The 27,894-nt window shown below is 48.3% G+C and overlaps 2 protein-coding genes across 2 annotated transcripts in view; both read left to right on the top strand.

Moving 5' to 3' along the window:
• Positions 1–19,388, top strand: part of LOC138563037 (uncharacterized) — a 93,199-nt gene extending 73,811 nt beyond the window's left edge. The window contains exons 2-3 of the mRNA XM_069642817.1: positions 18,193–18,918; positions 19,079–19,388. Of these exons, the coding sequence (XP_069498918.1) occupies positions 18,193–18,918; positions 19,079–19,388 (1,036 nt within the window). The remainder of the gene's footprint in view (positions 1–18,192; positions 18,919–19,078) is intronic.
• Positions 19,389–19,437: 49 nt separating this feature from the next.
• On the top strand, positions 19,438–23,226 carry LOC138563021 (paternally-expressed gene 3 protein-like). The gene is made up of 5 exons (XM_069642816.1): positions 19,438–19,768; positions 20,070–20,086; positions 20,565–21,805; positions 21,956–22,133; positions 22,240–23,226. The coding sequence occupies exons 1-5, from the start codon at positions 19,438–19,440 to the stop codon at positions 23,224–23,226; spliced, it is 2,754 nt and encodes a 917-aa protein (XP_069498917.1).
• The last annotated feature ends 4,668 nt before the right edge of the window (positions 23,227–27,894 follow it).

Raw genomic sequence — 27,894 nt, 5'->3', positions numbered from 1 at the left:
GGAATGCAGTCTATCTTCTGAGAGTCTTGGAAAGGAGATGGGAATGCAGCCTATCTTCTGGGAGTCTTGGAAAGGAGATGGGAATCCAGTCTATCTTCTGAGAGTCTTGGAAAGGAGATGGGAATGCAGTCTATCTTTTGATGGGAATGCAGTCTATCTTCTGAGAGTCTTGGAGAGGAGATGGGAATGCAGTCTATCTTCTGATGGGAATGCAGTCTATCTTCTGATGGGAATGCAGTCTATCTTCCGAGAGTCTTGGAAAGGAGATGAGAATGCAGTCTATCTTCTGAGAGTCTTGGAAAGGAGATGGGAATGCAGTCTATCTTCTGAGAGTCTTGGAAAGGAGATGGGAATGCAGTCTATCTTCTGATGGGAATGCAGTCTATCTTCTGATGGGAATGCAGTCTATCTTCCGAGAGTCTTGGAAAGGAGATGAGAATGCAGTCTATCTTCTGAGAGTCTTGGAAAGGAGATGGGAATGCAGTCTATCTTCTGAGAGTCTTGGAAAGGAGATGGGAATGCAGTCTATCCTCTGATGGGAATGCAGTCTATCTTCTGAGAGTCTTGGAAAGGAGATGGGAATGCAGTCTATCTTCTGAGAGTCTTGAAAAGGAGATGGGAATGAAGTCTATCTTCTGAATGGAATGCAGTCTATCTTCTGAGAGTCTTGGAAAGGAGATGGGAATGCAGTCTATCTTCTGATGGGAATGCAGTCTATCGTCTGAGACTCTTGGAAAGGAGATGGGTATGCGGTCTATCTTCTGATGGGAATGCAGTCTATCTTCTGAGAGTCTTGGAAAGGAGATGGGAATGCGGTCTATCTTCTGATGGGAATGCAGTCTATCGTCTGAGACTCTTGGAAAGGAGATGGGTATGCGGTCTATCTTCTGATGGAAATGCAGTCTATCTTCTGAGAGTCTTGGAAAGGAGATGGGAATGCAGTCTATCTTCTGATGGGAATGCAGTCTATCTTCTGAGAGTCTTGGAAAGGAGATGGGAATGCAGTCTATCTTCTGATGGGAATGCAATCTATCTTCTGAGAGTCTTGGAAAGGAGATGGGAATGCAGTCTATCTTCTGATGGGAATGCAGTCTATCTTCTGAGAGTCTTGGGAGGCTTGGAAAGGAGATGGGAATACAGCCTATCTTCTGATGGTATCCCTACGTGGCCTCCTTCAGGTGGCAGGTTAGATGTGTTATCCTTACATGGCCTCCTTCAGGTGGTGTGTTAGATGTGGTATCCCTATGGGGCCTGCTTCAGGTGGTGGGTTAGATGTTGCATCCCTACGGGGCCTCCTTCAGGTGGTGGGTTAGATGTTGCATCCCTACGGGACCTCTTTCAGGTGGTGTGTTAGATGTGGTATCCCTATGGGGCCTCCTTCAGGTGGTGGGTTAGATGTTGCATCCCTACGGGGCCTCCTTCAGGTGGTGGGTTAGATGTTGCATCCCTACGGGGCCTCCTTCAGGTGGTGGGTTAGATGTGGTATCCCTATGGGGCCTCCTTCAGATGGTGGGTTAGATATGGCATCCCTACGGAGCCTCCTTCAGGTGGTGAGTTAGATATGGCATCCCTACAGGGCCTCCTTCAGGTGGTGGGTTGATGTGGTATCCCTACGGGGCCTCCTTTAGGTGGTGGGTTAGATGTGGCATCCCTACGGAGCCTCCTTCCGGTGGTGGGTTAGATGTGGTATCCCTGCGTGGCCTCCTTCAGGTGGTGGGTTACATATGGCATCCATACGTGGCCTCCTTCAGGTGGTGGGTTAGATGTGGCATCCCTACGGAGCCTCCTTCCGGTGGTGGGTTAGATGTGGTATCCCTGCGTGGCCTCCTTCAGGTGGTGGGATAGATGTGGTATCCCTACGGAGCCTCCTTCAGGTGGTGGGTTAGATGTGGCATCCCTACGGAGCCTCCTTCCGGTGGTGGGTTAGATATGGCATCCCTACGTGGCCTCCTTCAGGTGGTGGGTTAGATGTGGCATCCCTACCTGGCCTCCTTCAGGTGGGGGGGTTCTTATTTTAACGTGACCACCTCCAGCCACAATACTTTATTGCTATTCATGTAGGCCCTGGATGGCGTCCATGGCAATAGTGGGGTTGAGGGTCTCAATCTGTAAAGTATTAAATACAAATGCGTTCTAATTGATGCAAATATAAATATACATCCAAAAAAGTGTGGAAAAGATACATTAAACATATGCAGAGTAAATACAGAACATTAATAAGCTATTTAAAACACTATTAATAAAATAAGAGCAATGAAAGTTCCTTTTAATGGGAAACCATCATACGGAGCAGAGATGTCTCCCGATATCAACACCAAGGAAAGGCCTCATTGGTCACCAACATTCAACTCCAACAGCACTGATTTTTAAGAAACATATTTTTGTATATTTCCTCTATTCCCACACTTTTTTGGAATAAAAACATTTGATTGAAGGAGAACTATTGTATATAACATGTATTTGGATGAGTCAGCCACTAGTGTTCCTATGACCAAATGCTCTCTCATTTCTTCAGAATGTGTAGTGCACAGGATAAAGTGTGCAGTTTCATTGCCCCCCACGTGGCCTTATAGCAGAGGTCTTCAAACTGTGGGGCGAGAGACCCCAGCCTGAAATTTAAAAAAAACACGTTCTTTTTTTTTTTTGTAAATGGAGGAAATGGGCAGGGGCGGCTCACATGGAGCATAACATTGTCTCGGGCACCAAGAGAAAAGTGGCCCACAGTTGCAAATGGCAATTCATTCCTTTAGTGACAGAAGTTTTTATTTTTTTTTGTAAACATTTTAGCAAATTGTGATATTTAAAGCATATTCGTTCAGCAATAATGGTCGAAACTACTAGCTGCAGAGTGAAGTAACTCATCAAAATGGCCCACATTGGCCAGAAACGTGACCCATTTTGACCAAAACAACTGCCCCACACTAGCATTTTGCATTTTTGGTTCGGGCATTTACCTATTGCCCAGTCCGAGCTTGGTGGCTCATCCATAACGGGCGAAGGGGCATCCACCCAGTGGCCCCCTCACCCATTATGGAGGAGCAGAGGAGCCAGCCCAGTGAAAAACGGAGCACTCCATAAGCTGCTTTTTCCAACTGAGGGAGTGCCCCTGGGCCCAGCTGAACTGGCTTCCCGGTTCCTGTTCATGATGCAGGAGCTGGAGTTCTGGGAAGGAATCTTCAGGACCAGGGCAGAAGGTACGTTTATGGTAATTTATTTTGTATTTAAATATGTGCATGGATGTGTGTATTCTTGTGTTATGAGTGAGTGTATGGTGATGGGTGTACATGTGAATGAGTGATTGCTGTGTGAATGTGTTAGTGTGTGTGTGTTGTTTTGGTTCATTGAGCTGATTTTGGCGAGTGTGGGACAGGGGGAAAGGGAGGTTGTACGATAAATGCATTTTAAAAATGGCTTTGTTGCACAATCCCCCTGCCCACCGCCAAAATCAGCTCTCCTTCTGAGGTGCTGTGGGGCCCAGGTGACAGGAATGGTATTTTTGACTGGCCATCTATCATGGATGTCCAGTCAAAAAAAACATGCTTCCCCCTGGACGCCCCAGCACCTTGCATATGATGGATGGAAATTAGTTTATCCCACCCCCCTAGGCACTTTAGAGTGAGGCGAAGCCCATAACAACCATGTAGTGTGCAAGGGGGGAGGAAGAACCAGCTAAAATACTCAGCACAGATATAATGTTGCAGGAATAACATATACGCATAGATTCAGTGCGCGCATAGTAAGGAACGCCATTTTGTAGTAATGGTAGGTGCAAAGTCTTGCATGACCAATCGGCACAACTTTAGCTCAATGGAAGAACTCGACTATGCCCAGAACATTAAGACGGGATGAGCATGCACGCTACTTCTCACGGAAGCGTCCTCTTGTCCTTTCACTGTTGCAATTACATAGTATGACTGGGAGGAATGCGCCCTGAGACAACACCATGCTCCTCGCAGTGCCCATCCATCACAGCCAATCTAGCAGCAGACCGACAACCCACACTCAGCCTACCCAGAGTAATGGTCCAGACCACTGACCCAGCCCAAAGATCCCTGCATTCATGATAGTGAGTGACCCCAGTCCCCCCACGCATAAAACCAAAGGACATAAAAGATATGAGCACGTACGCCCGTTTCACCTTTAATGCGAGGTACAGGGAGCGATAAATTATAGATCCAAAAGAGGGTGGAGGCCTTGGGTGCGGGGGTGCGATATCAACAAAGCGCAGAATGTGTGGGTCAGCGTGACTGTATTTCTTCCTCCCTTCCCCCTGACACCAGTGCCGAGCCTCCCAGGTGCATGCCACGATGATGTAGTGGTAGTCTTAGTGTATCATAGCAGCTTTTGCAACTATAACTCAAAAGAAGCCTGACCTTCAGCAGAAATGAGCCCAGCTGACCCATGTGGGAATTGTGAGATGGCGGAAAAGTGAACGAATCATAGCCTGGCATCCCCTATGGAGCACGCCCATGTGTAGGGTCTCTCCAATCAGTGACGCTAGTTTTTACTGTATAGCTATGGCGATGTACTTACTGCCTTTTAAGCTTCTGCTTGCACGAAGTTTGACCAGAAGGTTCTCGAGCAGCAGAGTTCTTTCCTGATACCTTTGTATTCTGTACAATTAAACCTTGTTATCCTTGCAAGCAATCTGTTGTCTGTTTTCCCTAGAGGGTTGTATTCTTTCTGGCGTGAGCGTTAACAGTGACTTGCCTTCACATACACACATAATCATGTTGATTGTGTTAAGTACTGTGGGGCCCAGGGGACAGGTATGGTATCTTTTTACTGGACATCCATCATAGATGTGCATTAAAAAAAAATCATGCCTCCCCCCTAAGCCCTGCAAACTGTTCCCGGAATCGGAATCTGATTCAAATTCTGACTCATATACACTTGTTGTCTCCTCCTTATTATTAACAATGTCGATTGCCATGAATTCTTTAATGGTTTCAGATTCATTACTATTGTGAGTGCTTGATTTAGTAATGTTTTTTCGTTCCATCATTTGTACACATTCTTCACTAATTTCAGTACATATTATAGGGAGACAATGTATGCAACAACAACATGTCACGAATATTCCTAGGATTGCAAATAGCTTCCATCCCCAGGATCGTAATACTTCACAAATCCAGGAGCTTATCTTCAATTCCCAGCCTCCTTCAGGAGGGTGGAGATCCGAGCTTAATACATGCAATTTTCTTATCGCTTCAAAAATCGTGGGGGAGGAGTCACTTACAAATATGCAACACGCTGATCCCACGATTTTGCAAACACCGCTGCGATCAACTAAGATTATATCAAAGATCATTCTATTTTGCAGTGACATCAATCTAATTCCTTTCTCTTCAAGAGTCATATTATATAATATATCAGTGGTTCCATTTATTGTTTCTTCCATTATCCTAGACAGTCATCTTATGTTATAAGAGTTTATCGCCTGGCCCCAAAATGGTATGAATGATTTTGCTATGTCCCCTTCAATCAACCCGTCTTCAATTTTCCAGTGAGGTTGTGACCTGGTCAATCTGGTTATATCTGATGTTTTTAAAAGAAACACCCCAGGAAACAGAAATCCCAAATAACACGTGCCTCCCCAGTTCCTAGGTAACCAAGGATATGCTTTTTCTTCTCCACATATGAAATACACAGGATCTCCCACATATATTGGTTCCACTTCTTTATCAAGGACTGCTATATTCCTGCTTCTGGTAAATGTTCCTACCTGGAAAGAACCCTTTTTCTTTAAACAGAATGGGACAGAATGAGGGTTATAATTCACTGTATATGAAGGGGGTTCCGCATCCTTATTCCCCTTTGGGTTCATGTGGAACGGGATCACAGAAGTTTTATAAGGTACAGACAATCTATCCTGTGGCATTATTGCTGGTGTAATTAATCGTATTTTATGGAATATGGAGCAACCCACCGGTTTCATAATCACTTCCTCGAATTCATTTGTGTTTGTTTTATCCAGTTGACCAGCTTCACTTTCGTTCCATTTCCCATAGTATAAGGCACTTAGAGAGGCATAACATGTAGAAGTTAAGGGCAGGGGCTGTACATACCATCCTATTCCCTGACCACCATGCTGCGGCAGGTGGGCACAAACCCAACAATTGTTTTTTCTTAGGATTGATTGTGTCATATTCATTATTAACAGCAATGTGTTGTTCCCATATCCTTCCCTATGTCTCTCTTGCATTGGGGACAAGGTATAGGAAATCACATGGACTGGGCTTTCCGTGGTGGAAATATTCACAATAGGCAAAAGTACTTCAAGAGGGTGCATTTCTTCTAGGTACCATAATACTGATATGGTCAATATTGGGGCTAATATGCTAATTATACACATTATTATGGTTAGCCCCAACATACAATTCTTTCGACCATGTCCTTTTCTCACCTTACTATGTACTGCGTTTAACTCGCTATCAGCATTGGTGCAGGAGGGGGCATTTGCTGGTTCCGACATTCTTCTCTCGTACTTCTTCTTCTGCTGTGCTCGTCGTGAATATCTTTTGTTCATGTGCTTCTCAGGATGTTGAAAGAGTTCAATCAATGTCTACAGTCTTTCTATGCCAGTTTGCTATCTGCCTGGATTGCTTATTCATTTGGCAATGCCTCCGTGCATTTTGCACATTGCTCTAGAATTTCAGAGCAGCTGCCTTTGTACCACGTGCACGCCGCTTGTTCGCTCGGGTTCCTGACACATGGATTTAGCACCGAGGAGTTGCTTTTGGTGAGCTGTCTGACTTGCACAACTCTTACGCCACCCTCCTCTAGGCCTCCGGTTCCCACTTCATCCGAAAATAGGAAACAGAGGCAAGAAAATCACAAAGAGATGAAAATGTGATCACTCCTTTCTTCTGCTCCGCAGGTTGTACCGATTTGCTCCTGGTATCGTGTGATCGACAAATAGTGCGGGTGCACGTCCGGTCTCAAGCTTGGAGTCAGCCTGGGGCACAATGGCAGATGATGATGGGTGCCCAGGCGACAATGCAGGCTGTGGCGCAACAGAAGATGGTGGGCGCCAAAGAGGTATGTGCTTGATGTCCGCTAGCAGAGGTGCAGCATCTGCTGGACAACGTTGAGGCACTCTTTGCCCTTACGCTTTTATGGCAATCTCATCAGGCTTTGTTTCAGGATCAGGCAGTTTTTGTGGCAAGGGACTGGCAATGGCATTTTTCGTTTCTGGACCCGCTGCTGTCTCTTTCTGGTCTTTGTCCCGATCAGTTGACGTGTCAAATGGCGATGGAACTTTCTTTCCATCCACGCGTATCGCTGTCTGCGTGGTCAGGAGTATTTGGTACGGCCCACGCCACCTGGGTGCCAGCGATGTTTTCCGTTCGTAGTTTCTGATTAGCACCCAGGTTCCTGGCTCCAATGCATGTCCTGGGCCAATATACCGCACCGGTAATGCCTCCTGCACCTGCTGATGAATCAAACGCAGTTTTTTTACTAACAGATTACAATAAATGCTGAGTACAAGGTATTCTACCTCTCTCATTCTCTTCAGCTGAGGTGCGCACCACACATTCGCCGGTCTCCCCATTATGATTTCATATGGGGAGAGCCCAGTTCTGGCCTGCACTGATGTTCGCATACACAGTAACGCTATTGGTAATGCATCTACCCAACTTAATTTGCTGCCTGCACAAATCTTACTGATTTTGGACTTCAGGATTCCGTTGTGGCGTTCAATGAGAAAGGCCGACATTGGATGTCTCGAACAATGGAATCGTTTATCGATCTGTAATCCTGCACAAATCTGCAGTATCACTGCACCTACAAAATGCGGACTATTGTCCGACCATATGACTCGGGGCAGACCGAAGCGAGAGAAATACTCTTTTAGCATTACTTTTGCCGTGCTCATGGCTGTGCAGTCTTTCAATGGATATGCTTCCACCCATTTGCTGAATGCACATATGATCACCAAAACTTACTTCAGATTTTGGCATCTTTCCATTTCTATGAAGTCAAAGTGAATTACTTCGAATGGCATAGAGGGAGGTCCAAAACTTCCTGTTGGAGTCACCTTTCCCTTTTCCACATTGTGCTGTAGGCATGTAATGCAGTTTTGTACCAGCCTCTCGGCATTCTTTTTTATGAATGGATTTTCCCAGACTGTGGCTAAATGTTGGACTATTTTCTTCGCACAGATGTGTGTGGGACTGTGAGCCATTGTAACCATTGCGTTTACATAAGCATTTGGCAGCATCCAATTCCCGCTTTTCTTGTCCACCCAACAACCCTCCAAGTCCAGTTCTGCAGAGCCCTTGGCCCATCCCTGTATTTCGTCGGCGGTACCTTCCGCCTGCATCTCTTTAACCGTTACAATTCCATTCTCTATCATGCAGGGCACTTCCTCCGATTGTACTGTCAACATTTTTGTATTGAAATCAGTGGCAGTCTGTTTCACGATTTTGTCTGCAAATGTGTTTCCTTCTCCCACTTTACATGTCACCTTTTTATGCGCCTCGCATTTCACTATTGCCAGGTGCTTTGGACACGTAAGTGCAGACAGTAATCGTACAATCAGAGGGCCATGTTGAATTCTAGCCCCATAGGATGTTAAGAAACCTCTCTCGGCCCATAATCGGCCAAAATTATGAACTACGCCAAAGGCGTACTGGCTATCAATATAGAATATACTGATCAGTATATTCACGCTCAAGTTCTCCGAAAGTTCACAAGCTCTTGTTAAAGCAATTATCTCTGCTGCTTGGGCAGAGTTATAAGGAATTATTTTACTCTCCACAACACTTTTTAATGTCGTAACAGCGTATGCGGCAGTTGATATGCCGTCAGGTAGTTTAAAACAGGAGCCGTCACAAAACAGTTCCCCTTCTGGTTCTTTTAGGGGTATATCACTTAGATCAATTCTCCCTTTTGTTTCTTCCTCAGTGACCATTAAGCAATCATGGGGAGGCAATTCAGTCCCACCAATGTTTTCCCCTGGCGTTGGCATTAATTCTGCTGGATTCAAAGCGCTACACCTCATAATTTGGATGTGGGGTGCGAACAATACAATTTCATATCTAGTCAATCTAGCAGAAGTGAGGTGTTGCGTCTGCGTTCTATTGAGTAGAACATCTATGGCATGTGGCACCATTAAAATTAAAGTGTGCCCCAATACCATCCCTTCTGTTTGTTTCACTGACGTAGCAGCTGCTGCAACAGCTCACAAACATCGTGGTAGTGCGCGTGCTACAGGGTCCAGCGCAGAAGAAAAATAACCGCACGCCCTATTTCTTCCACCTTGTTCCTGTGTTAAAACAGACAACGCGCATCCTTCGTTCTCATGCACAAATAGCCTAAAAACCTTTTCATAATTCGGTGTGCCCAAAACTGGAGCAGAACTCAAAATGTTTTTTAGCAAATCAAATGCTTTCTGACATTCTTCATTCCACTGCAAAGGCATCACAGCATCCTTTTTTGTCAATTCCACCATTGGTTTCACAATCAAAGCGAAATTTATAATCCATTGACGGTAATATGAAGCCATACCTATTATCGCTCTCACTCCTTTCTGTGTCGCGGGAATAGGCATACCAGAAATGCTCTCTATCCTCTCTGGTGTTAACCTTCTCCCTTCCTTTGAAAGTAAGTAATCCAAATTAGCTACTTCCTTCTGACAGTACTGGAATTTCTTTAGGCTTGCTTTATGTCCATGCGTAGCCAGATGAGTCAATAATAGAACAGTACCTTTTTTACATATCTCTTCCGTGTCGGTAGCGATTAGTAAATCGTCAATGTATTGTAACAACACACAGTCTGCTGGTAATTCTAACATGTCCAGCTGTTCTTTCAATGCGCTACTGTATATGCTCGGACTTTCAGTATAGCCTTGTGGAATGCGTGTAAATGTGAATGATCGTCCTCCTAGAGTGAAAGCAAATAAATACCTGTTTTCTTTATGTACTGGAATGCTGAAGAAAGCATTCTTCAAATCGATAACACTAAAGTATTCTCCCGGAGCAGGGATCATTGTCAAAATCGTAGTGACGTCTGGCACTAACGGGAATTGGGGATCTACTACTTTGTTCAGTGCACAGAGATCAATTATGAAACGGTACGGTACCTCATTACCCCCTTTCTTGTACACTGGAAGAATGGGGCTGTTACATACACTACCTGTAATTTCTTCAATCACTCCCAATTTTACCAAATCAGAAACAATACTTTTCAATACTTTTTCTCCTTCTGCTGAAATTTTATTCTGCGGAATATGTGGTAGCGCGTTACTCCTTCTTTTAACGCAATTTGTTCTGGCTCTTTTTTCAAGCATCCCACATCATTGTCATTCACGGCCCAAATGCAAGTTGGTACCTCACTCAATTCCCCTGTTAAAGGTTTCGTCACAAATTCAGAAGTCGGCATAGTATGGGGAGAAATAGTCAAAAATACCCCATCTGCTGTACAATGCATAACTGTGCTTAGTTTTTTCAATAGATTTAATCCTAAAAGATTTTCCCCACAATGCTCTGTTAAATGAAATGGACAATGTTCAGTAAAAGGCCCTATTGTCACTGCTACTGATTTGGACTCGGGATTTATTACTGGGGTACCTGCGAACCCTACAGAGATATTCTGTCGCCCTGACAGAGGTATGCCTGGAACCAAGTGATGATCTATCAAGCACTTTTGTGCCCGCATGTCTATGAGGAATCTATACTCTTCATTCCCGATTTTCATCTCTATGTAGGGTCCTTTCTGATTCACGTGAATTGACACTGGTTCCGACCCCTGTCCTGGGCTAACCTATTGGAGTAACAACACATCATCTGATGTGTAATCACCACTGTTATAGTATGCACCTGTCTGAGTATCAAAAATGTTCCCCCCTCTTCCTCTATTTCCAGTTTGTATACCCTGCAGATTTTGACTTAGAGTAGGAGTAATTTGATTTGGATCCTGACCTTGATTCTGTGCACCATTCTCTTGATTACTTTGGTGTTGTGACATCTGATTTCTGTTGTGACCATTTGTTCCCGGGTGCCCTCTGTGAGGCGTTCTCTGACTATATCTGCCTCTATTTTGCAAAAGCGGACATTGTGCCCGCCAGTGTCCTTCCTCTGTGCAATATGCACATTGGTTTAATCCCAACGGTCCTCCATGCATATTCGAATTTCCCCTGCTTTGTGCATTTCCCCTTCCCCTGTTGTGTCCCGCTACCGGCTGGAGTAACACCCGTGTTTTCAGATTTGTTCTGCCATTCGCTTCTCTTTCCTTCTCGGTATTTACCCTGTTCTCATAATATTGGGCCATATGTAATACTTCTCCTAGTGTTTTTGCTTGCCATGCACTTTCTGATGTCATTATCAAATTTTGAATCGGGAATATTAATTCCCTCACATATTTAGCCACAAATAACCTTTTTCCTGCTTGCGTACTCAAATCCTGCCCACTGAAATCTGTAAATACTTCTTCAAATCTGTTGAAATAATCTGTGGCCAACTCGTCTTTACCTTGAACACACGCAGTCATTTTGTCCCATTGAATTCTTTTCTCTGGGACCAATTCTTTCAATTTCTGTACTATTTGTGTCGGTAATGCTAACATATCCGCCCCTGGCTGCGCACCCACCTCTTTATTTTTATCCTCCAGTATTAAATTTGCCCACGTGGCGCCATATGCTGTCTCATCATCTACCTTTCTTATTCATTTCCATATGTCCGCTGGCAAAATCACGGGGAATATTAGATCTATGTCACCCATAGTGAACACCGGGGACTGTAATAAAGACTCCACTTCTTTATAAAAACCCGATGGATTTCTTCGTATGTCAGGGATTGTTTGTTTTATATTATTCACTTCCTGTCTAGAGAAGTGAACATGCACATATTGGGCTGTGTAATGTGCTAGGATTACCACAGGTGGCGCACTGCCTACTGCGGGAGTCTCTACCTTCGGTACAAAAGTAGGGTGCACTTCTCTCATGGGAAAAGCCACACTCACTATTACTCCCCCTTCCCTCATATGCAACAATATTCCCAGGTCGAGGGATAAAGCTGTCTCTCCTGTTCCCCGTTCCATTACTCTCTTATATACCGCCAACAATTCAGGAGGGCTCAACTTTTCCTCGCTTATATCTTTGTTTATCAAATATTCAACCATTGTCTGTAATTCTTTCCTTTTCATTGGTAAAGTGTATTCATCAAATATTCCATGTATTTCCATTGTGGGAATACTGGGATCTGAAATCCATTTTAGTGCCTCCAGTATACATACTTTTAGCTCTGCACTAATTTGCGCTGCTGGTGACGAGAATCGCTGCTGTCTACCCCTCTCAATATTTTTCTCCTATTCCCGGTGTGGCGAGTACTTCAGAATATTCTTCATCCAGTTCATTCTTTATTTCAAACAGTCGCTTCACATGTTCTTCTATTTCCTCATCTCTCCCTCTACAACTGGCTAATGCATTTAAATCTAACAATCATTGCGGTGGTAACTTCCCAATTAACTTTTTCCATTGTCCCGACAAATATTCCCCCATGCATTCCAACAATACCTGTCTTTCATTGTTCCTTCTGAAGTCATATAGTAACGCTAGCGTGGATGCCCCATCATTCACGTCTATATACATTTCCGCCTGTTCTTGCAGCTCACGCTTCCTCTCCTTGCTGATCGCACCGTGAGTCACTCTCATACATTAATTTTGCTCAATTCCACTAATGGGAGGGGCAGTCGGAACAGTGGCACCCTCTTGGTCGGGAGGTGCGGAGGGGGCAGTGAGAGTGGGAGATATCTGTTGGGGCTGTGGTAATTGCGAAACACTCGGGGCTGGCTGGCTAGTGGCCAGTGCAATTACTGATGTAGCCTGTGGCTGTGCTGGGGTGGGAGGGGCTGAGCAACGGGAGGGGGTTGAGCAGCAGCTACTGACGTAGTCTTTTTAGTCTCACTCCTCGGGCCCTATTTTGTTTCAGTTAAAATTTTGTTTATTAATTCGTCTGATGAGTGTAGCTCTCTTTGTGGATATATTTTTTCTATGTTTAATTCCTCGCGCCGCCTTGTCTTTCTCAAACTATTACTCCACTCCTCCTCCTCCATCTCCTCAGCTTTCTCTGTTTTTGACTTATGCCTGCACGCATGTTTCTCTCTACTTCTGAATTGGAGCATTGCTTCCCTCCTCCAGTCCCTAAGGATATCAAGTGCCACAGGGGGTGCTCTCTTTCTTATCAAAACCTTTTCCAGGTTATCTATCCGGTCGATCTCAAAACTCCGATTCCTCGGCCACTGAAGGTCTGTCTGCTTTCTGGTTTGCATATGCCAAGTTTCACAAAACATTATCGCTCCCATACCATACTTTATATACATATCATAAACCAGCGTTCCCCCGGAGGCGCTAAAGATTGTTCGCCACAGCGGAAAAATCCCGCTAAGGTGGATAATACCCCAGGCATGTTTTAACCTTAACCTTGGCTAATCAAACTTACTCTGGGTGTTTGATTTTGCAAAATCAACTCTCAACCAATATCAGGATTACTTACGAATCGGGGCACGACTCACCTGATTAGTCAATTTGTCTTTTCAAGACACAATTCGTCCGTATACTGACGCAACCAATGACGTTGTGTCTGCGTATCTCGGCTCTGCCTCGTTTTGGGACCCTCGCCCCCTTGTTCGTAGGCCAGGGACGTCGATCAGGGATCAGCTGTGTGTAGATCTGCAGAGGAGTCTCTCATCGCTTTCGCAGGGGCGCCCCGAACCCCTCTTGATCCCGGCTCGATTGCTCCCGTCCTCGCCGTTCTTACCGGCTTCCTTATTTTGCAACGTACACGATGGAACAAGTGGGGGAGGGTCCCTATTCGGGCACCATCTTAAAGGGGCCCCTGAGGGACCCTCGGATGTGGAAACAAGGCACAATCACCACACACGAATGGATACGCCAGACACGCGGTTCTGTTCCCAAAATCTAGGGTTTATTGCAATACAAAATAGTCCCAGTTGGCCAAATGGTCCCACACCACGCGACGTGTGTCTAACAGAACTCGGGGGATGCAAGAGAGTGAGAGACGTATATCAGTTACATATATACAAAAGGAGCACCTTACAATCAGCAATGACACAGTATGACACATTTGATGCCGCCCCCAATTAATTTCCCTTTGAATTAGAGGTGATGATTGGCCATTGTGACAAATATGACACTTTAGACCACCATATTTAGTAACGGTTTGCAATCTCCAATTTTACAGACACCATTCTTTATTTGCGAGAACACAGCGTTTCTGTTTTCATGGGCAAGCTGCGCGAGGAGACTGGCACATACCAGGCATCACTATCTCTTAGTTTCGATTCTCGCTCTAGAGGTCAGCCCGCTCTCCGCGGCCTCACTGGGCTCAGCAAGGGGGGCCGTAAAGAAGAACATAATTCAACTCTTTAAATGCTAGTTTCATACATTGCTATTCTTTCAGGAGACTCGCTGGCATTCGTGTACTGATTAAAATGCCTTGATCCCTGCCTTCAAGGATAATTGAGGGAGGGAATCGGGCATTTCTGTCTGGCTTTCCAGTGTAATGTTTCAACATGTTTCTTAGCCATGGATCATTGAAGCGAAATAATATCTACAGCAAAGCAGTTTTACATGAGGCAAAGTGGGAACGTTAGAGAGAGCAGAGAGAAAACAAAATGGTGATTCTGGTCATCTTAAAATGGCCTCACTCTAGTTAAACTGATAGCTACGTAATAACTAATGAGTATATATTCTTAACACTGTAAATGAGGTGATTGGTCTTTCGGCCAACCAATTAATCATGCATTTCCTTCTGCCCAAGGGGTGTTTGGTATTTCTGAACTGACAGGAGAAGGGTAGGGGAGCCCAGGGTCTGTGGTGGGAGCAGAATGGATGGAAGCCATAGGATAGTGGTGGGAGAAGGGCGGGGGAGCCTAGGGTCTGTGGTGGGAGCAGAATGGGCGGGAGCCATGGGATAGTGGTGGTAGAAGGGTGGGGGAGCCCAGGGACTGTGGTGGGAGCAGAATTGGCGGGAGCCATGGGATAGTGGTGGGAGAAGGGTGGGGGAGCCCAGGGACTGTGGTGGGAGCAGAATTGGCGGGAGCCATGGGATAGTGGTGGGAGAAGGGTGGGGGAGCCCAGGGACTGTGGTGGGAGCAGAATTGGCAGGAGCCATGGGATAGTGGTGGGAGAAGGGTGGGGGAGCCCAGGGACCGTGGTGGGAGCAGAATGATCGGGAGCCATGGGATAGTGCTGGGAGAAGGGTGGGGGAGCCCAGGGACCGTGGTGGGAGCAGAATGTGCGGGAGCCATGGGATAGTGGTGGGAGAAGGGTGGGGGTGCCCAGGGCCGTGGTGGGAGCAGAATGGGCAGGAGCCATGGGATAGTGGTGGGAGAAGGGGGAGGGAGCCCAGGGACAGTGTTGGGAGCAGAATGGGCGGGAGCTATGGGATAGTGGTGGGAGAAGGCTGGGGGAGCCCAGGTACCGCGGTGGGAGCAGAATGGGCGGGAGCCATGGGATAGTGGTGGGAGAAGGGTGGGGGAGCCCAGGGACCGTGGTGGGAGCAGAATGGGCGGGAGCCACGGGATAGTGGTGGGAGAAGGGTGGGGAGAGCCCAGGGGCTGTGGTGGGGTGAGGAGATCCCAGGGCCCTGGTAGGAGTGGGATGAAGGAACCCAGAAAATGTGAGGGGAGCAGATGGGGGAACCCAGGAAAATTACTGGGAATATGGTGCAGTGACAGCGCGCAATAGTTGGTATTGTTAGTATGGTATTGATTATTTATATAGCGCCTATACACAGGCAAGTGTTTCAAAGCGCTCAAGGAGTGTGGGAACATGGGGGAAAAAATTGTCGCTCAGAGCCCTTGAAATTCTGACGATAATAGTCTGCACAGGCAGAGTAAGTGCATAAAAAGTACATTTGACAGTATGGGGACAGCAAATAGGCCTGGCAGCGATTCTGCAGTGTTAGACATGGCCATTAAGGGGTGAAGACAAGGGAGAACATACATACAATCTTCGGCGCGGTGCGTAAGAATAGAGCAAGTGCTTAGAGGGTCACAGGGAGGGGGAGAATAAAGTGCACCCGGTCAGTGGAGACATAGGTAAGTGCAGAGAGAGGCACTGTGTAGGGTTAATATCTCAAGTGCATTGAGTGGGGTATGGTGTAGTGCTCTGAGACAAGTGCGAGGGAGGACTGGCGGGGGTACCAGGGAGATAGCCGTTTGGACTTATTCTCCATTTGGCACTTTTGGTGGGCCCGGCCTGCCCATATTTTGCTCAGGGTGGTGGGGCCCAGGCCAAAAAAGTTTGAAGACCATAGTGTGGGGCCAAAATACGACCTGTTTCTCAGGTCAAGAGTAGCGCTTTCCTCCTGCACCCAGAAAGCGTCCTCTAGTAACAGAAGATGGAACTGCACCCTCTCGCATTTACCTCCATGTGGTGGTAAAGCAGCATTTTCATTCCCACTTTAAAATGTTATCTCCCAAACATACGAAATGGTGCCCACAGGCAAGGGGGTCGCAGGCTTGATCGGGAGCTGCACCACCCCCACCCCCACCCCCACCCCTACCCCTACCCCTACCCCTTTATCCAGCTCACAATGTAGCAGTCATTTAATAGAATCGTGATGTGAAATAGGATCGGTGGTCTCTTTAAACTGCCACAATTCAAGATGACTTCGCTTTGTATAAACCATTTGAAAATTGGAAAGAATAGTTAATAGTGTTTAGAACAGCAATATATACATATAATAAGTAAACATTTCAACAACGACCATTAAGTACGTTTCTGAACACCTTATTGAAACCTGCACTTCTTTCTGTCTTTTGTAGTTTATGAGTAGACTCCAATGGAGTCCTCCAAAAATTGGGTATAACAGACCCTTCATCACCTGCCACACGAAGTGCAAGTGATTCCCAGTCTATATATACACTCTATGTGGTAATATAGACCGTCAGTCACTAAATAGCATAATCTATGATAGCCTCAGAATAATAGAGTGCGTTATGCATATATTAAAATCTGATTAAAAACGAAGCACAATATCAATACGATCATAATTATTCCAAAGTCTGCATTCACTATGTACTGTAAGAATGACGGAAAGGGTATTAGCCTCAAACGATCATGTCTAACACTGTGCTGAAGGAAGGATTGTGGGTATGCAAATATTCTCCTCCATTGTCACTAGTCCCTCTTCTGTTTCAGAGCTTCCTAGCCAGAGAGCGCTGCTTAACACTCATATCAAGGGGGCGCTGTGACGTAGATCCTCCATACACAGCCCATATCATCAAAGCAGACACTGCCCCTCTATATATACACACCAGTATTCTTCAGCTTTGTCATTACTTGCATTCTTCAGTAATTCCAATTAAGCGTCAAAGTATTTTCCCTCCTGGAAGCAGCCTATAGTACAAGAGTGCTGCACATTCTGCTCCTCTCCTGAGGTGGCACCCTCTAGTAAGGAGAAAGAGCGCTGCACCTTCAGCTCCTCTCCTGAGCATGCGCCCTCTAGTAATGAAAAAGAGCGCTGCACCTTCAGCTCCTCTCCTGAGGAGGCACTCTCTAATAAGGAGAAAGAGCACTGCACCGTCAGCTCCTCGCCTGAGGAGGCGCCCTCTAGTAAGGGCTCCCTGATGAGGTCGCTAGACAAGTTCCATCTATGAAACCCTCGTCAAAACAGGTTAATCCCTGTTCCTCTAAAACCATCAAGGACCACATTGAGACCCTCGCACCGGCCCTTGCTGAATTTTGCAACCAATCTTTTGCCTCGGGATCCTTCCCCTCCCCTCTGAAGCACTCCTTTGTGCATCCTCTTCTCAAGAAACCCACAGCTGATCCTTCTTGTCCAGCTAACTATCGCCCAGTTTCCATTACTCGCTTTCTTAACAAACTCCGGGAAAAGTTGGCCATCTCTCAGCTTAACCTTCATTCCAATTCTGTTGGCTTTCTCCATGATCACCAGTCTAGCTTCAGAGCTGCCAGAAGCACAGAAACTGCTCTCCTGAACATCCGTGAAGATCTGCTCTCCAACCTTGACTCTAACATTCCCTCTGTCCTCATCCTCCTCAATCTCTCTTCTGCCTTCAACACAGTGAACCATACCATCTTGCTCAACCGTCTCCGTGAAACCTGGGTATCAGTGATCAGGCTCTGGCCTGGCTGACCTCTTTCCTCTCAGATCGACTCTCCCAGGTCCAACTTGGGTCCTTCCTTTCATTTATCTTCAGCTCCTTTCCTGAAGAGGCGACCTCTAGTAATCAGAAAGAGCACTGCACCTTCAGCTCCTCTCCTGAGAAGACACCCTCTAGTAATCAGAAAAAGCACTGCACCTTCAGATCCTCTCCTGAGGAGGCACCCTCTAGTAACGAGAAAGAGCACTGCACCTTCAACTCCTCTCCTGAGAAGGCGCCCTCTATTAATCAGAAAGAGCACTGCACCTTCAGCTCCTCTCCTGAGAAGACACCCTCTAGCAATCAGAAAGAGCACTGCACCTTCAGCTCCTCTCCTGAGGAGGCGCCCTCTAGTAAAGAGAAAGAGAACTCCACCTTCAGCTCCTCTCCTCAGGAGGCACCCTCTCGTAACGAAAAAGAGCGCTGCACCTTCAGCTCCACTCCTGAGGAGGCGCCCTCCAGTAACGAGACAGAGCGCTGCACCTTCAGCTCCTCTCCTGAGGAGGCGCCCTCTAGTAACGAAAAAGAGCGCTGCACCTTCAGCTCCTCTCCTGAGGAGGCGCCCTCTAGTAACAAAAAAGAGCGCTGCACCTTCAGCTCCTCTCCTGAGGTGGCGCCCTCTAGTAAGGAGAAAGAGCGCTGCACCTTCAGCTCTTCTCCTGAGAAGACAACCTCTAGTAACGAGAAAGAGCACTGCACCTTCAGCTCCTCTCCTGAGGAGGCGCGTTCTAGTAATGAGAAAGAACACTGCACCTTCAGCTCCTCTCCTGAGAGTGCCTTCTGGTAATAAGAAAGAGCACTACACCTTCAGTTCGTCTCCTGAGTAGGCACCCTGTGGTAATGAGAAAGAGCACTGCACCGTCAGCTCCTCTCCTGAGGAGGCACCCTCTAGTAAGGAGAAAGAGTGCTGGACCTTCAGCTCCTCTCCTGAACTGTCCTCTAGTAACAAGAAAGAGTGCTGCACCTTCTACTCCTCTCCTGAGGAGGCGCCCTCTAGTAACGAGAAAGAGCGCTGCACCTTCTGCTCCTCTCCTGAGGAGGCACCCTCTAGTAACAAGAAAGAGTGCTGCGCCTTCTACTCCTCTCCTGAGGAGGCGCCCTCTAGTAACAAGAAAGAGTGCTGCACCTTCTACTCCTCTCCTGAGGAGGCGCCCTCTAGTAATGAGAAAGATTGCTGCACCTTCTGCTCCTCTCCTGAGGAGGCACCCTCTAGTAATCAGAAAGAGCACTGCACCTTCAGCTCCTCTCCTTAGGAAACGCCCTCCAGTAACACTAAAGAGCACTGAAACCTCTGCTCCTCTCATGAGTAAGCGACCTCTAGTAAAGCAGTACACCTGCAGCCCCTCTCCTGAGGAGACGCCCGCTAGTAACAAGAAAGAGTGCTGCACCTTCTGCACCTCTCCTGAGGAGGCGCCCTCTAGTAATGAGAAAGAACACTGCACCTTCTGCTTCTCTCCTGAGGAGGCGCCCTCTAGTAACACTAAAGAGCACTGCACATTGAGCTCCTCTCCTGAGGAGGCGCCCTCTAGTAATAAAGAGAGCTGCACCATCAGGTCCTCTCCTGAGCAGGTGCCCTCTAGTAATGAGAAAGAGCACTGCGCCTTCAGCTCCTCTCCTGAGGAGGCACATGCTGGTAAGAGAAAGAGAAATACTCTTTCCCCTCCTCTCCTGAGGAGGAGCCCTCTAGTAAGGAGAAGGAACACTGCTTCTTCAGCTCCTATCCTGAGCAGGAGCCCTCTAGTAATAAGAAAGAGCACTGCACCTTCAGTTCCTCTGCTGATCTACATTGGCTCCCGATCAACGAAAGAATCTGCTTTCAGCTGACAAATGCCTCAGACAAACAGCACCAACATATCTCATGGATGAACTGGTACTTGTTAAAACCAGTAATTAAAATCTAGGATATAGTAACTGTTCCTAACTCAAAAATTCAGCATGTAAGTTGACTCAGGTAAAAAAAGGAGTTTTCTACTCTGTGGCATCAGCATTATGGTATGGATTTCCTCCTGGCCTGAGATAAGAGGCCTCCATTACTGACTTCAAGAAGGGACTGAAGACTTTCTTGTTTAACTAATGAGAACTCTCTTTGTGCTCTCTCCACTGACACTGCTGTCTCTTTCACCTACTTCTGTTATGTCTCGTCTGTTGAGCACCCTTAAGCCTCAGGGTCAGTGGCTGCACTATATAATTTATTAAAGTAAAGTTAAAGCTGAGTAAGCGCCCCTAGTAAAGAGAAAGAGCTCTGCACCTCCAGCTCCTCTCCTGAGCAGGCGCCCTCTAGTATCTAGAAAGAGCACTGCACCTTCAGCTCCTCTCCTGGGCAGGCGCCCTCTAGTAATGAGAAAGAGCACTGCACCTCCAGCTCCTCTCCTGAGCAGGTGCCCTCTAGTAACGAGAAAGAGCGCTGCACCTTTAGCTCGTCTCCTTAGGAGGCGCCCTCTAGTAATGAGAAAGAGCACTGCACCTTGAGCTCCTCTCCTGAGAAGACACCCTCTAGTAATCAGAAAGAGCACTGCACCTTCAGTTCCTCTCCTGAAGAAGCACCCTCTAGTAACGAAAAAGAGCGCTGCACCTTCAGCTCCTCTCCTGAGGAGGTGCCCTCTAGTAATGAGAATGAGCGCTGCACCTTCAGCTACTCTCCTGAGGAAGCGCCCTCTAGTAACGAAAAAGAGTGCTGCACCTTCAGCTCCTCTCCTGAGCAGGCGCCCTCTAGTAATGAGAAAGAGCACTGCACCTTCAGATCCTCTCCTGAGCAGGCACCCTCTGGTAATGAGAAAGAGCACTGCACCCTCAGCTCCTCTACTGAGGCGGCGTCCTCTAGTAATCAGAAAGAGCACTGCACCTTCAGCTCCTCTCCTGAGAAGACACCCTCTAGTAATCAGAAAAAGCACTGCACCTTCAGCTCCTCTCCTGAGGAGGCACCCTCTAGTAGCGAGAAAGAGCACTGCACCTTCAGCTCCTCTCCTGAGCAGGTGCCCTCTATTAATCAGAAAGAGCACTGCACCTTCAGCTCCTCTCCTGAGAAGACACCCTCTAGCAATCAGAAAGAGCACTGCACCTTCAGCTCCTCTCCTGAGGAGGCTCCCTCTAGTAATGAGAAAGAGCACTGCCCCTTCAGCACCTTTCCTGACCAGGCTCCCTCTAGTAACGAGAAAGGGTGCTGCACCTTCAGCTCCTCTCCTGAGCAGGCGCCCTCTAGTAATGAGAAAGAGCACTGCACCTTCAGGTCCTCTCATGAGCAGGCGCCCTCTAGTAATGAGAAAGAGCACTGCACCCTCAGCTCCTCTACTGAGGCGGCACCCTCTAGTAACGAGAAAGAGCTCTGCACCTCCAGCTCCTCTCCTGAGCAGGCGCCCTCTAGTAATGAGAAAGAGCGCTGCACCTCCAGCTCCTCTCCTGAGCAGGCGCCCTCTAGTAATGAGAAAGAGCGCTGCACCTTCAGCTCCTCTCCTGAGGAGGTGCCCTCTATTAATCAGAAAGAGCACTGCACCTTCAGCTCCTCTCCTGAGAAGACACCCTCTAGCAATCAGAAAGAGCACTGCACCTTCAGCTCCTCTCATGAGGAGGCGCCCTCTAGTAACGAGAAAGAGCGCTGCACCTTCAGCTCCTCTCCTGAGGAGGCGCCCTCTAGTAAAAAAAAAGAGTGCTGCACCTTCAGCTCCTCTCCTGGGTAGGCACCCTCTAGTAACGAGAAAGAGCGCTGCAGCTTCTACTCCTCTCCTGAGGAGGCATCCTCTAGTAACGCGAAAGAGCACTGCACCTTAAGCTCCTCTCCTGAGGAGTCACCCTTTAGTAATAAGAAAGAGCACTGCACCTTCAGCTCCTCTCCTGAGAGGACGCCCTCTAGTAACGAGAAAGAGCACTGCACCTTCAGCTCATCTCCTGAGAAGACACCCTCTAGTAACGCGAAAGAGCACAGCACCTTCAGCTCCTCTCCTGAGAAGACACCCTCTAGTAATGAGAAAGAGCACTGCACCTTCAGCTCCTCTCCTGAGGAGGTGCGTTCTAGTAACGAGAAAGAGCACTGCACCTTCAGCTCATCCCCTGAGGGCGCCCTCTGGTAATAAGAAAGAGCACTACACCTTCAGTTCCTCTACTGAGTAGGCACCCTCTGGTAATGAGAAAGAGCACTACACCTTCAGTTTCTTTCCTGAGAAGACACCCTCTAGTAAGGAGAAAGAGTGCTGCACCTTCAGCCCCTCTCCTGAACTGCCCTCTAGTAACAAGAAAGAGTGCTGCACCTTCTGCTCCTATCCTGAGGAGGCACCCTCTAGTAAGGAAAAAGAGCGCTGCACCTTCAGCTCCCCTCTTGAGGAGGCGCCCTCTAGTAACAAGAAAGAGTGCTGCACCTTCAGCTCCTCTCCTGAGGAGGCGCCCTCTAGTAACAAGAAAGAGTGCTGCACCTTCTACTCCTTTCCTGAGGAGGCACCCTCTAGTAACGAGAAAGAGCGCAGCACCTTCTGCTCCTCTCCTGAGGTGGCGCCCTCTAGTAAAGAGAAAAGGTGCTGCACCTTTAGCTCCTATCCTGAGGAGGCGCCCTCTAGTAACAAGAAAGAGTGCTGCACCTTCTGCTCCTCTCCTGCGGAGGCACCCCTAGTAAGAAGAAAGAGCACTGTACCTTCTGCTCTTCTGAGGAGGCGCCCTCTAGGAACAAGAAGGAGTACTGCACCTTCTGCACGTCTCCTGAGGGGGCACCATCTAGTAATGAGAAAGAGCACTGCAGCTTCAGCTCCTCTCCTGAGGAAACGCCCTCCTGTAACACTAAGGAGCCCTGCACCTTCAGCTCCTCTCCTGAGGAAACGCCCTCTAGTAACAGTAAAGAGCACTGAAACGTCTGCTCATCTCCTGAGTAAGCGACCTCTAGTAAAGCACTACACCTTCAGCCCCTCTCCTGAGGAGGCGCCCTCTAGTAACAAGAAAGAGTGCTGCACCTTCTGCTCCTCTCCTGAGGTGGCGCCCTCTAGTAAGGAGAAAGAGCGCTGCACCTTCAGCTCTTCTCCTGAGAAGACAACCTCTAGTAACGAGAAAGAGCACTGCACCTTCAGCTCCTCTCCTGAGGAGGCACGTTCTAGTAATGAGAAAGAGGACTGAACCTTCAGCTCCTCTCCTGAGGGTGCCTTCTGGTAATTAGAAAGAGCACTACACCTTCAGTTCCTCTCCTGAGTAGGCACCCTCTGGTAATGAGAAAGAGCATTAAACCTTCAGTTCATCTCCTGAGAAGACACCCTCTAGTAAGGAGAAAGAGTGCTGGACCTTCAGCTCCTCTCCTGAACTGCCCTCTAGTAACAAGAAAGAGTGCTGCACCCTCTGCTCCTCTCCTGAGGAGGCGTCCTCTAGTTCCTGAGGAGGCGCCCTCTAGTAACAAGAAAGAGTGCTGCACCTTCTGCTCCTCTCCTGATGAGGCGCCCTCTAGTAAGGAAAAAGAGCGCTGCACCTTCAGCTCCACTCCTGAGGAGGCACCCTCAAGTAACAAGAAAGAGTGCTGCACCTTCTACTCCTCTCCTGAGGAGGCACACTCTAGTAACGAGAAAGAGTGCTGCACCTTCTACTCCTCTCCTGAGGTGGCGCCCTCTAGTAACAAGAAAGAGTGCTGCCCCTTCAGCTGCTCTCCAGAGGAGGCGCCCACTAGTAACAAGAAAGAGTGCTGCACCTTCTACTCCTCTCTTGAGGAGGCACCCTCTAGTAACGAGAAAGAGCGCTGCACCTTTAGCTCCTCTCCTGAGGAGGCATCCTCTAGTAACAAGAAAGAGTGCTGCACCTTCTGCTCCTCTCCTGAGGAGGCACCCTCTAGTAAGGAGAAAGAGGACTGAACCTTCAGCTCCTCTCCTGAGGGTGCCTTCTGGTAATTAGAAAGAGCACTACACCTTCAGTTCCTCTCCTGAGTAGGCACCCTCTGGTAATGAGAAAGAGCATTAAACCTTCAGTTCATCTCCTGAGAAGACACCCTCTAGTAAGGAGAAAGAGTGCTGGACCTTCAGCTCCTCTCCTGAACTGCCCTCTAGTAACAAGAAAGAGTGCTGCACCCTCTGCTCCTCTCCTGAGGAGGCGTCCTCTAGTTCCTGAGGAGGCGCCCTCTAGTAACAAGAAAGAGTGCTGCACCTTCTGCTCCTCTCCTGATGAGGCGCCCTCTAGTAAGGAAAAAGAGCGCTGCACCTTCAGCTCCACTCCTGAGGAGGCACCCTCAAGTAACAAGAAAGAGTGCTGCACCTTCTACTCCTCTCCTGAGGAGGCACACTCTAGTAACGAGAAAGAGTGCTGCACCTTCTACTCCTCTCCTGAGGTGGCGCCCTCTAGTAAGGAAAAAGAGCGCTGCACCTTCAGCTCCACTCCTGAGGAGGCACCCTCAAGTAACAAGAAAGAGTGCTGCACCTTCTACTCCTCTCCTGAGGAGGCACACTCTAGTAACGAGAAAGAGTGCTGCACCTTCTACTCCTCTCCTGAGGTGGCGCCCTCTAGTAACAAGAAAGAGTGCTGCCCCTTCAGCTGCTCTCCAGAGGAGGCGCCCACTAGTAACAAGAAAGAGTGCTGCACCTTCTACTCCTCTCTTGAGGAGGCACCCTCTAGTAACGAGAAAGAGCGCTGCACCTTTAGCTCCTCTCCTGAGGAGGCATCCTCTAGTAACAAGAAAGAGTGCTGCACCTTCTGCTCCTCTCCTGAGGAGGCACCCTCTAGTAAGGAGAAAGAGGACTGAACCTTCAGCTCCTCTCCTGAGGGTGCCTTCTGGTAATTAGAAAGAGCACTACACCTTCAGTTCCTCTCCTGAGTAGGCACCCTCTGGTAATGAGAAAGAGCATTAAACCTTCAGTTCATCTCCTGAGAAGACACCCTCTAGTAAGGAGAAAGAGTGCTGGACCTTCAGCTCCTCTCCTGAACTGCCCTCTAGTAACAAGAAAGAGTGCTGCACCCTCTGCTCCTCTCCTGAGGAGGCGTCCTCTAGTTCCTGAGGAGGCGCCCTCTAGTAACAAGAAAGAGTGCTGCACCTTCTGCTCCTCTCCTGATGAGGCGCCCTCTAGTAAGGAAAAAGAGCGCTGCACCTTCAGCTCCACTCCTGAGGAGGCACCCTCAAGTAACAAGAAAGAGTGCTGCACCTTCTACTCCTCTCCTGAGGAGGCACACTCTAGTAACGAGAAAGAGTGCTGCACCTTCTACTCCTCTCCTGAGGTGGCGCCCTCTAGTAACAAGAAAGAGTGCTGCCCCTTCAGCTGCTCTCCAGAGGAGGCGCCCACTAGTAACAAGAAAGAGTGCTGCACCTTCTACTCCTCTCTTGAGGAGGTGCCCTCTAGTAACGAGAAAGAGCGCTGCACCTTCTGCTCCTCTCCTGAGGTGGCGCCCTCTAGTAAGGAGAAAGAGCGCTGCACCTTTAGCTCCTCTCCTGAGGAGGCATCCTCTAGTAACAAGAAAGAGTGCTGCACCTTCTGCTCCTCTCCTGAGGAGGCACCCTCTAGTAAGGAGATAGAGCACTGTACCTTCTGCTCTTCTGAGGAGGCTCCCTCTAGTAACAAGCAGGAACAGTGCACCTTCTGCGCGTCTCCTGAGGGGTCACCATATAGTAATGAGAAAGAACACTGCACCTTCAGCTCCTCTCCTGAGGAAAAGCCCTCCAGTAACACTAAAGTGCACTGCACCTTCAGCTCCTCTCCTGAGGAAACGCCCTCCAGTAACACTAAAGAGCACTGAAACTTCTGCTCCTCTCATGAGTAAGCAACCTCTAGTAAAGCACTAGACCTTCAACCCCTCTCCTGAGGAGACGCCTGCTAGTAACAAGAAAGAGTGCTGCACCTTCTGCTCCTCTCCTGAGGAGGCGCCCTCAAGTAACGAGAAAGAGCGCTGCAACTTCTGCTCCTCTCCTGAGGTAGTGCCCTCTAGTAATCATAAAGAGCACTGCACCGTCAGCTCCTCTCCTGAGGAGGCGCCCACTAGTAATGCGAAAGAGCACTGCACCATCAGCTCCTCTCCTGATGAGGTGCCCTCTAGTAGCGCAAAAGATCACTGCGCCTACAGCTCCTCTCCTGTGCAGGCCCCCTTAGTAATCAGAAATAGCACTGCACCATCAGCTCCTCTCCACGGAGGTGCCCTCTAGTTACGTGAAAGAGCACTGCACCTTCAGCTCCTCTCCTGAGAAGACACCCTCTAGTAACGTGAAAGAGCACTGCGCCATCAGCTCCTTTCCTGAGAAGACACCCTCTAGTAACGTGAAAGAGCACTGCACCTTCAGCTCCTCTCCTGAGAAGACATCCTCTAGTAATGAGAAAGAGCACTGCACTTTCAGCTCCTCGCCTGAGGAGGCACATTCTAGTAAAGAGAACTGCACCTTCAGCTCCTCTCCTGAGGGTACCCTCTGGTAATGAGAAAGAACACTACACCTTCAGTTCCTCTCCTGAGAAGACACCCTTTAGTAAGGACAAAGAGTGCTGCACCTTCTGCTCCTATCCTGAGGAGGCACACTCTAGTAACAAGAAAGAGAACTGCACCTTCTGCTCCTCTCCTGAGGAGGTGCCCTCTAGTAAGGAGAACGAGCACTGCACCTTCAGCTCCTCTCCTGAGGAGGCACCCTCTAGTAACAAGAAAGAGTGCTGCACCTTCTGCTTCTCTCCTGAGGAGGCACCCTCTAGTAAGGAGAAAGAGCACTGTACCTTCTGCTCATCTGAGGAGGCGCCCTCTAGTAACAAGCAAGAGCAGTGCACCTTCTGCGCGTCTCCTGAGGAAACGCCCTCTAGCAACACTAAAGAGCACTGAAACTTCTGCTCCTCTCCTGAGTAAACGATCTCTAGTAAAGCACTACACCTTCAGCACCTCTCCTGAGGAGGCGCCCTTTAGTAATGAGAAAGAACACTGCACCTTCTGCTTCTCTCCTGAAGAGGCGCCCTCTAGTAATAAAGAGAGCGGCACCATCAGCTCCTATCCTGAGCAGGTGTCATCCGCCACCACAGCCGCAATTGGCGGCTTCTTCCACGTTGGAGATTGCAACCCGGACAAAAGGGTTTTTAGTCCTTCCTTTGTTTCTGGTCCGGGCCCATTGGCCGGACGCAGGGCTGCCGGGTGTTATCTTCTCCCTCAACCCGGAAGTCGCTGCGTTTCAACCCCTCGCTGATTTCGCTCCAGCGCTACTGGTTCCTTCGCTCTGCTTGGGCCCCTCTTGATCCCTCCGCTTTGCCTCGGCTTACGAAGTGGATCTTGGTGCCTGCTAGTGTCGCTCTCCTAGCGATACTATTTTCCTGTCTTTTCTCCCTCCTCTGCCGCTTCTTTCACGGTACCTTTTCTCCCTCCACTTCCCTCGCTGTCGCTGCCTCTGCGGCGTGCGTTTTTTCTCCCTTCTCCTCCCTGGCCACTCTCTCCCTCCGCGGCGGTAAGGTTCTCTTGCATTCTTTTCCCGCTGCCTTCCTCCTTTTCTGGTAACTGTTTGCTTCCTTTCTCTGGGCCGTGTTCCTCGGTCCACTCAGTAGCGACCAGCCACCTTTTCACAGTTGCCTGCTCCTACTTCATTTAGGACTATCCCGCCTTCCTACGGAGTACTTCACGACCCTTCAGCTACCGGTCTCTTCTTCGTTGGAATTTCTCTGTACTCCACCGCACCTGCATTTTGGACTGTGTCTTCTCCAGCCTTGCCTGCATGGATCTTCCAGACTGCAACGGTCACTCTGCATCCTCAAGGGTTTTTTCCCCGTGTGGGTTTTTCCCTTTTTTCGGCTTGGTTCCGGAAAAGTAGTCCCGGAACTGCTGTCCATTCAGCGGTCACTGTGGCTTCTTTCCGTGACAGGC

The sequence above is a fragment of the Ambystoma mexicanum genome, chromosome 1q (genome assembly GCF_040938575.1).
Source record: "Ambystoma mexicanum isolate Mex_15411 chromosome 1q, UKY_AmexF1_1, whole genome shotgun sequence".
Taxonomy (NCBI): domain Eukaryota; kingdom Metazoa; phylum Chordata; class Amphibia; order Caudata; family Ambystomatidae; genus Ambystoma; species Ambystoma mexicanum.
Note: the sequence above shows the minus strand (reverse complement) of the source record. Positions and strands in the feature narration are given on the sequence as shown.

Bases quoted from the DNA above. Each gene is read 5' to 3' on its own strand.
- LOC138563021 (XM_069642816.1), top strand. From the start codon at position 19,438: ATGAGTAAGCGACCTCTAGTAAAGCAGTACACCTGCAGCCCCTCTCCT. The intron at 21,806-21,955 runs GTAGGCACCCTC...CTGCACCTTCAG, and splicing joins ACCTTCAGCTCCTCTCCTGG to CTCCTCTCCTGAGAGGACGC. The intron at 22,134-22,239 runs GTGCGTTCTAGT...TCTACTGAGTAG, and splicing joins TCAGCTCCTCTCCTGAGGAG to GCACCCTCTGGTAATGAGAA.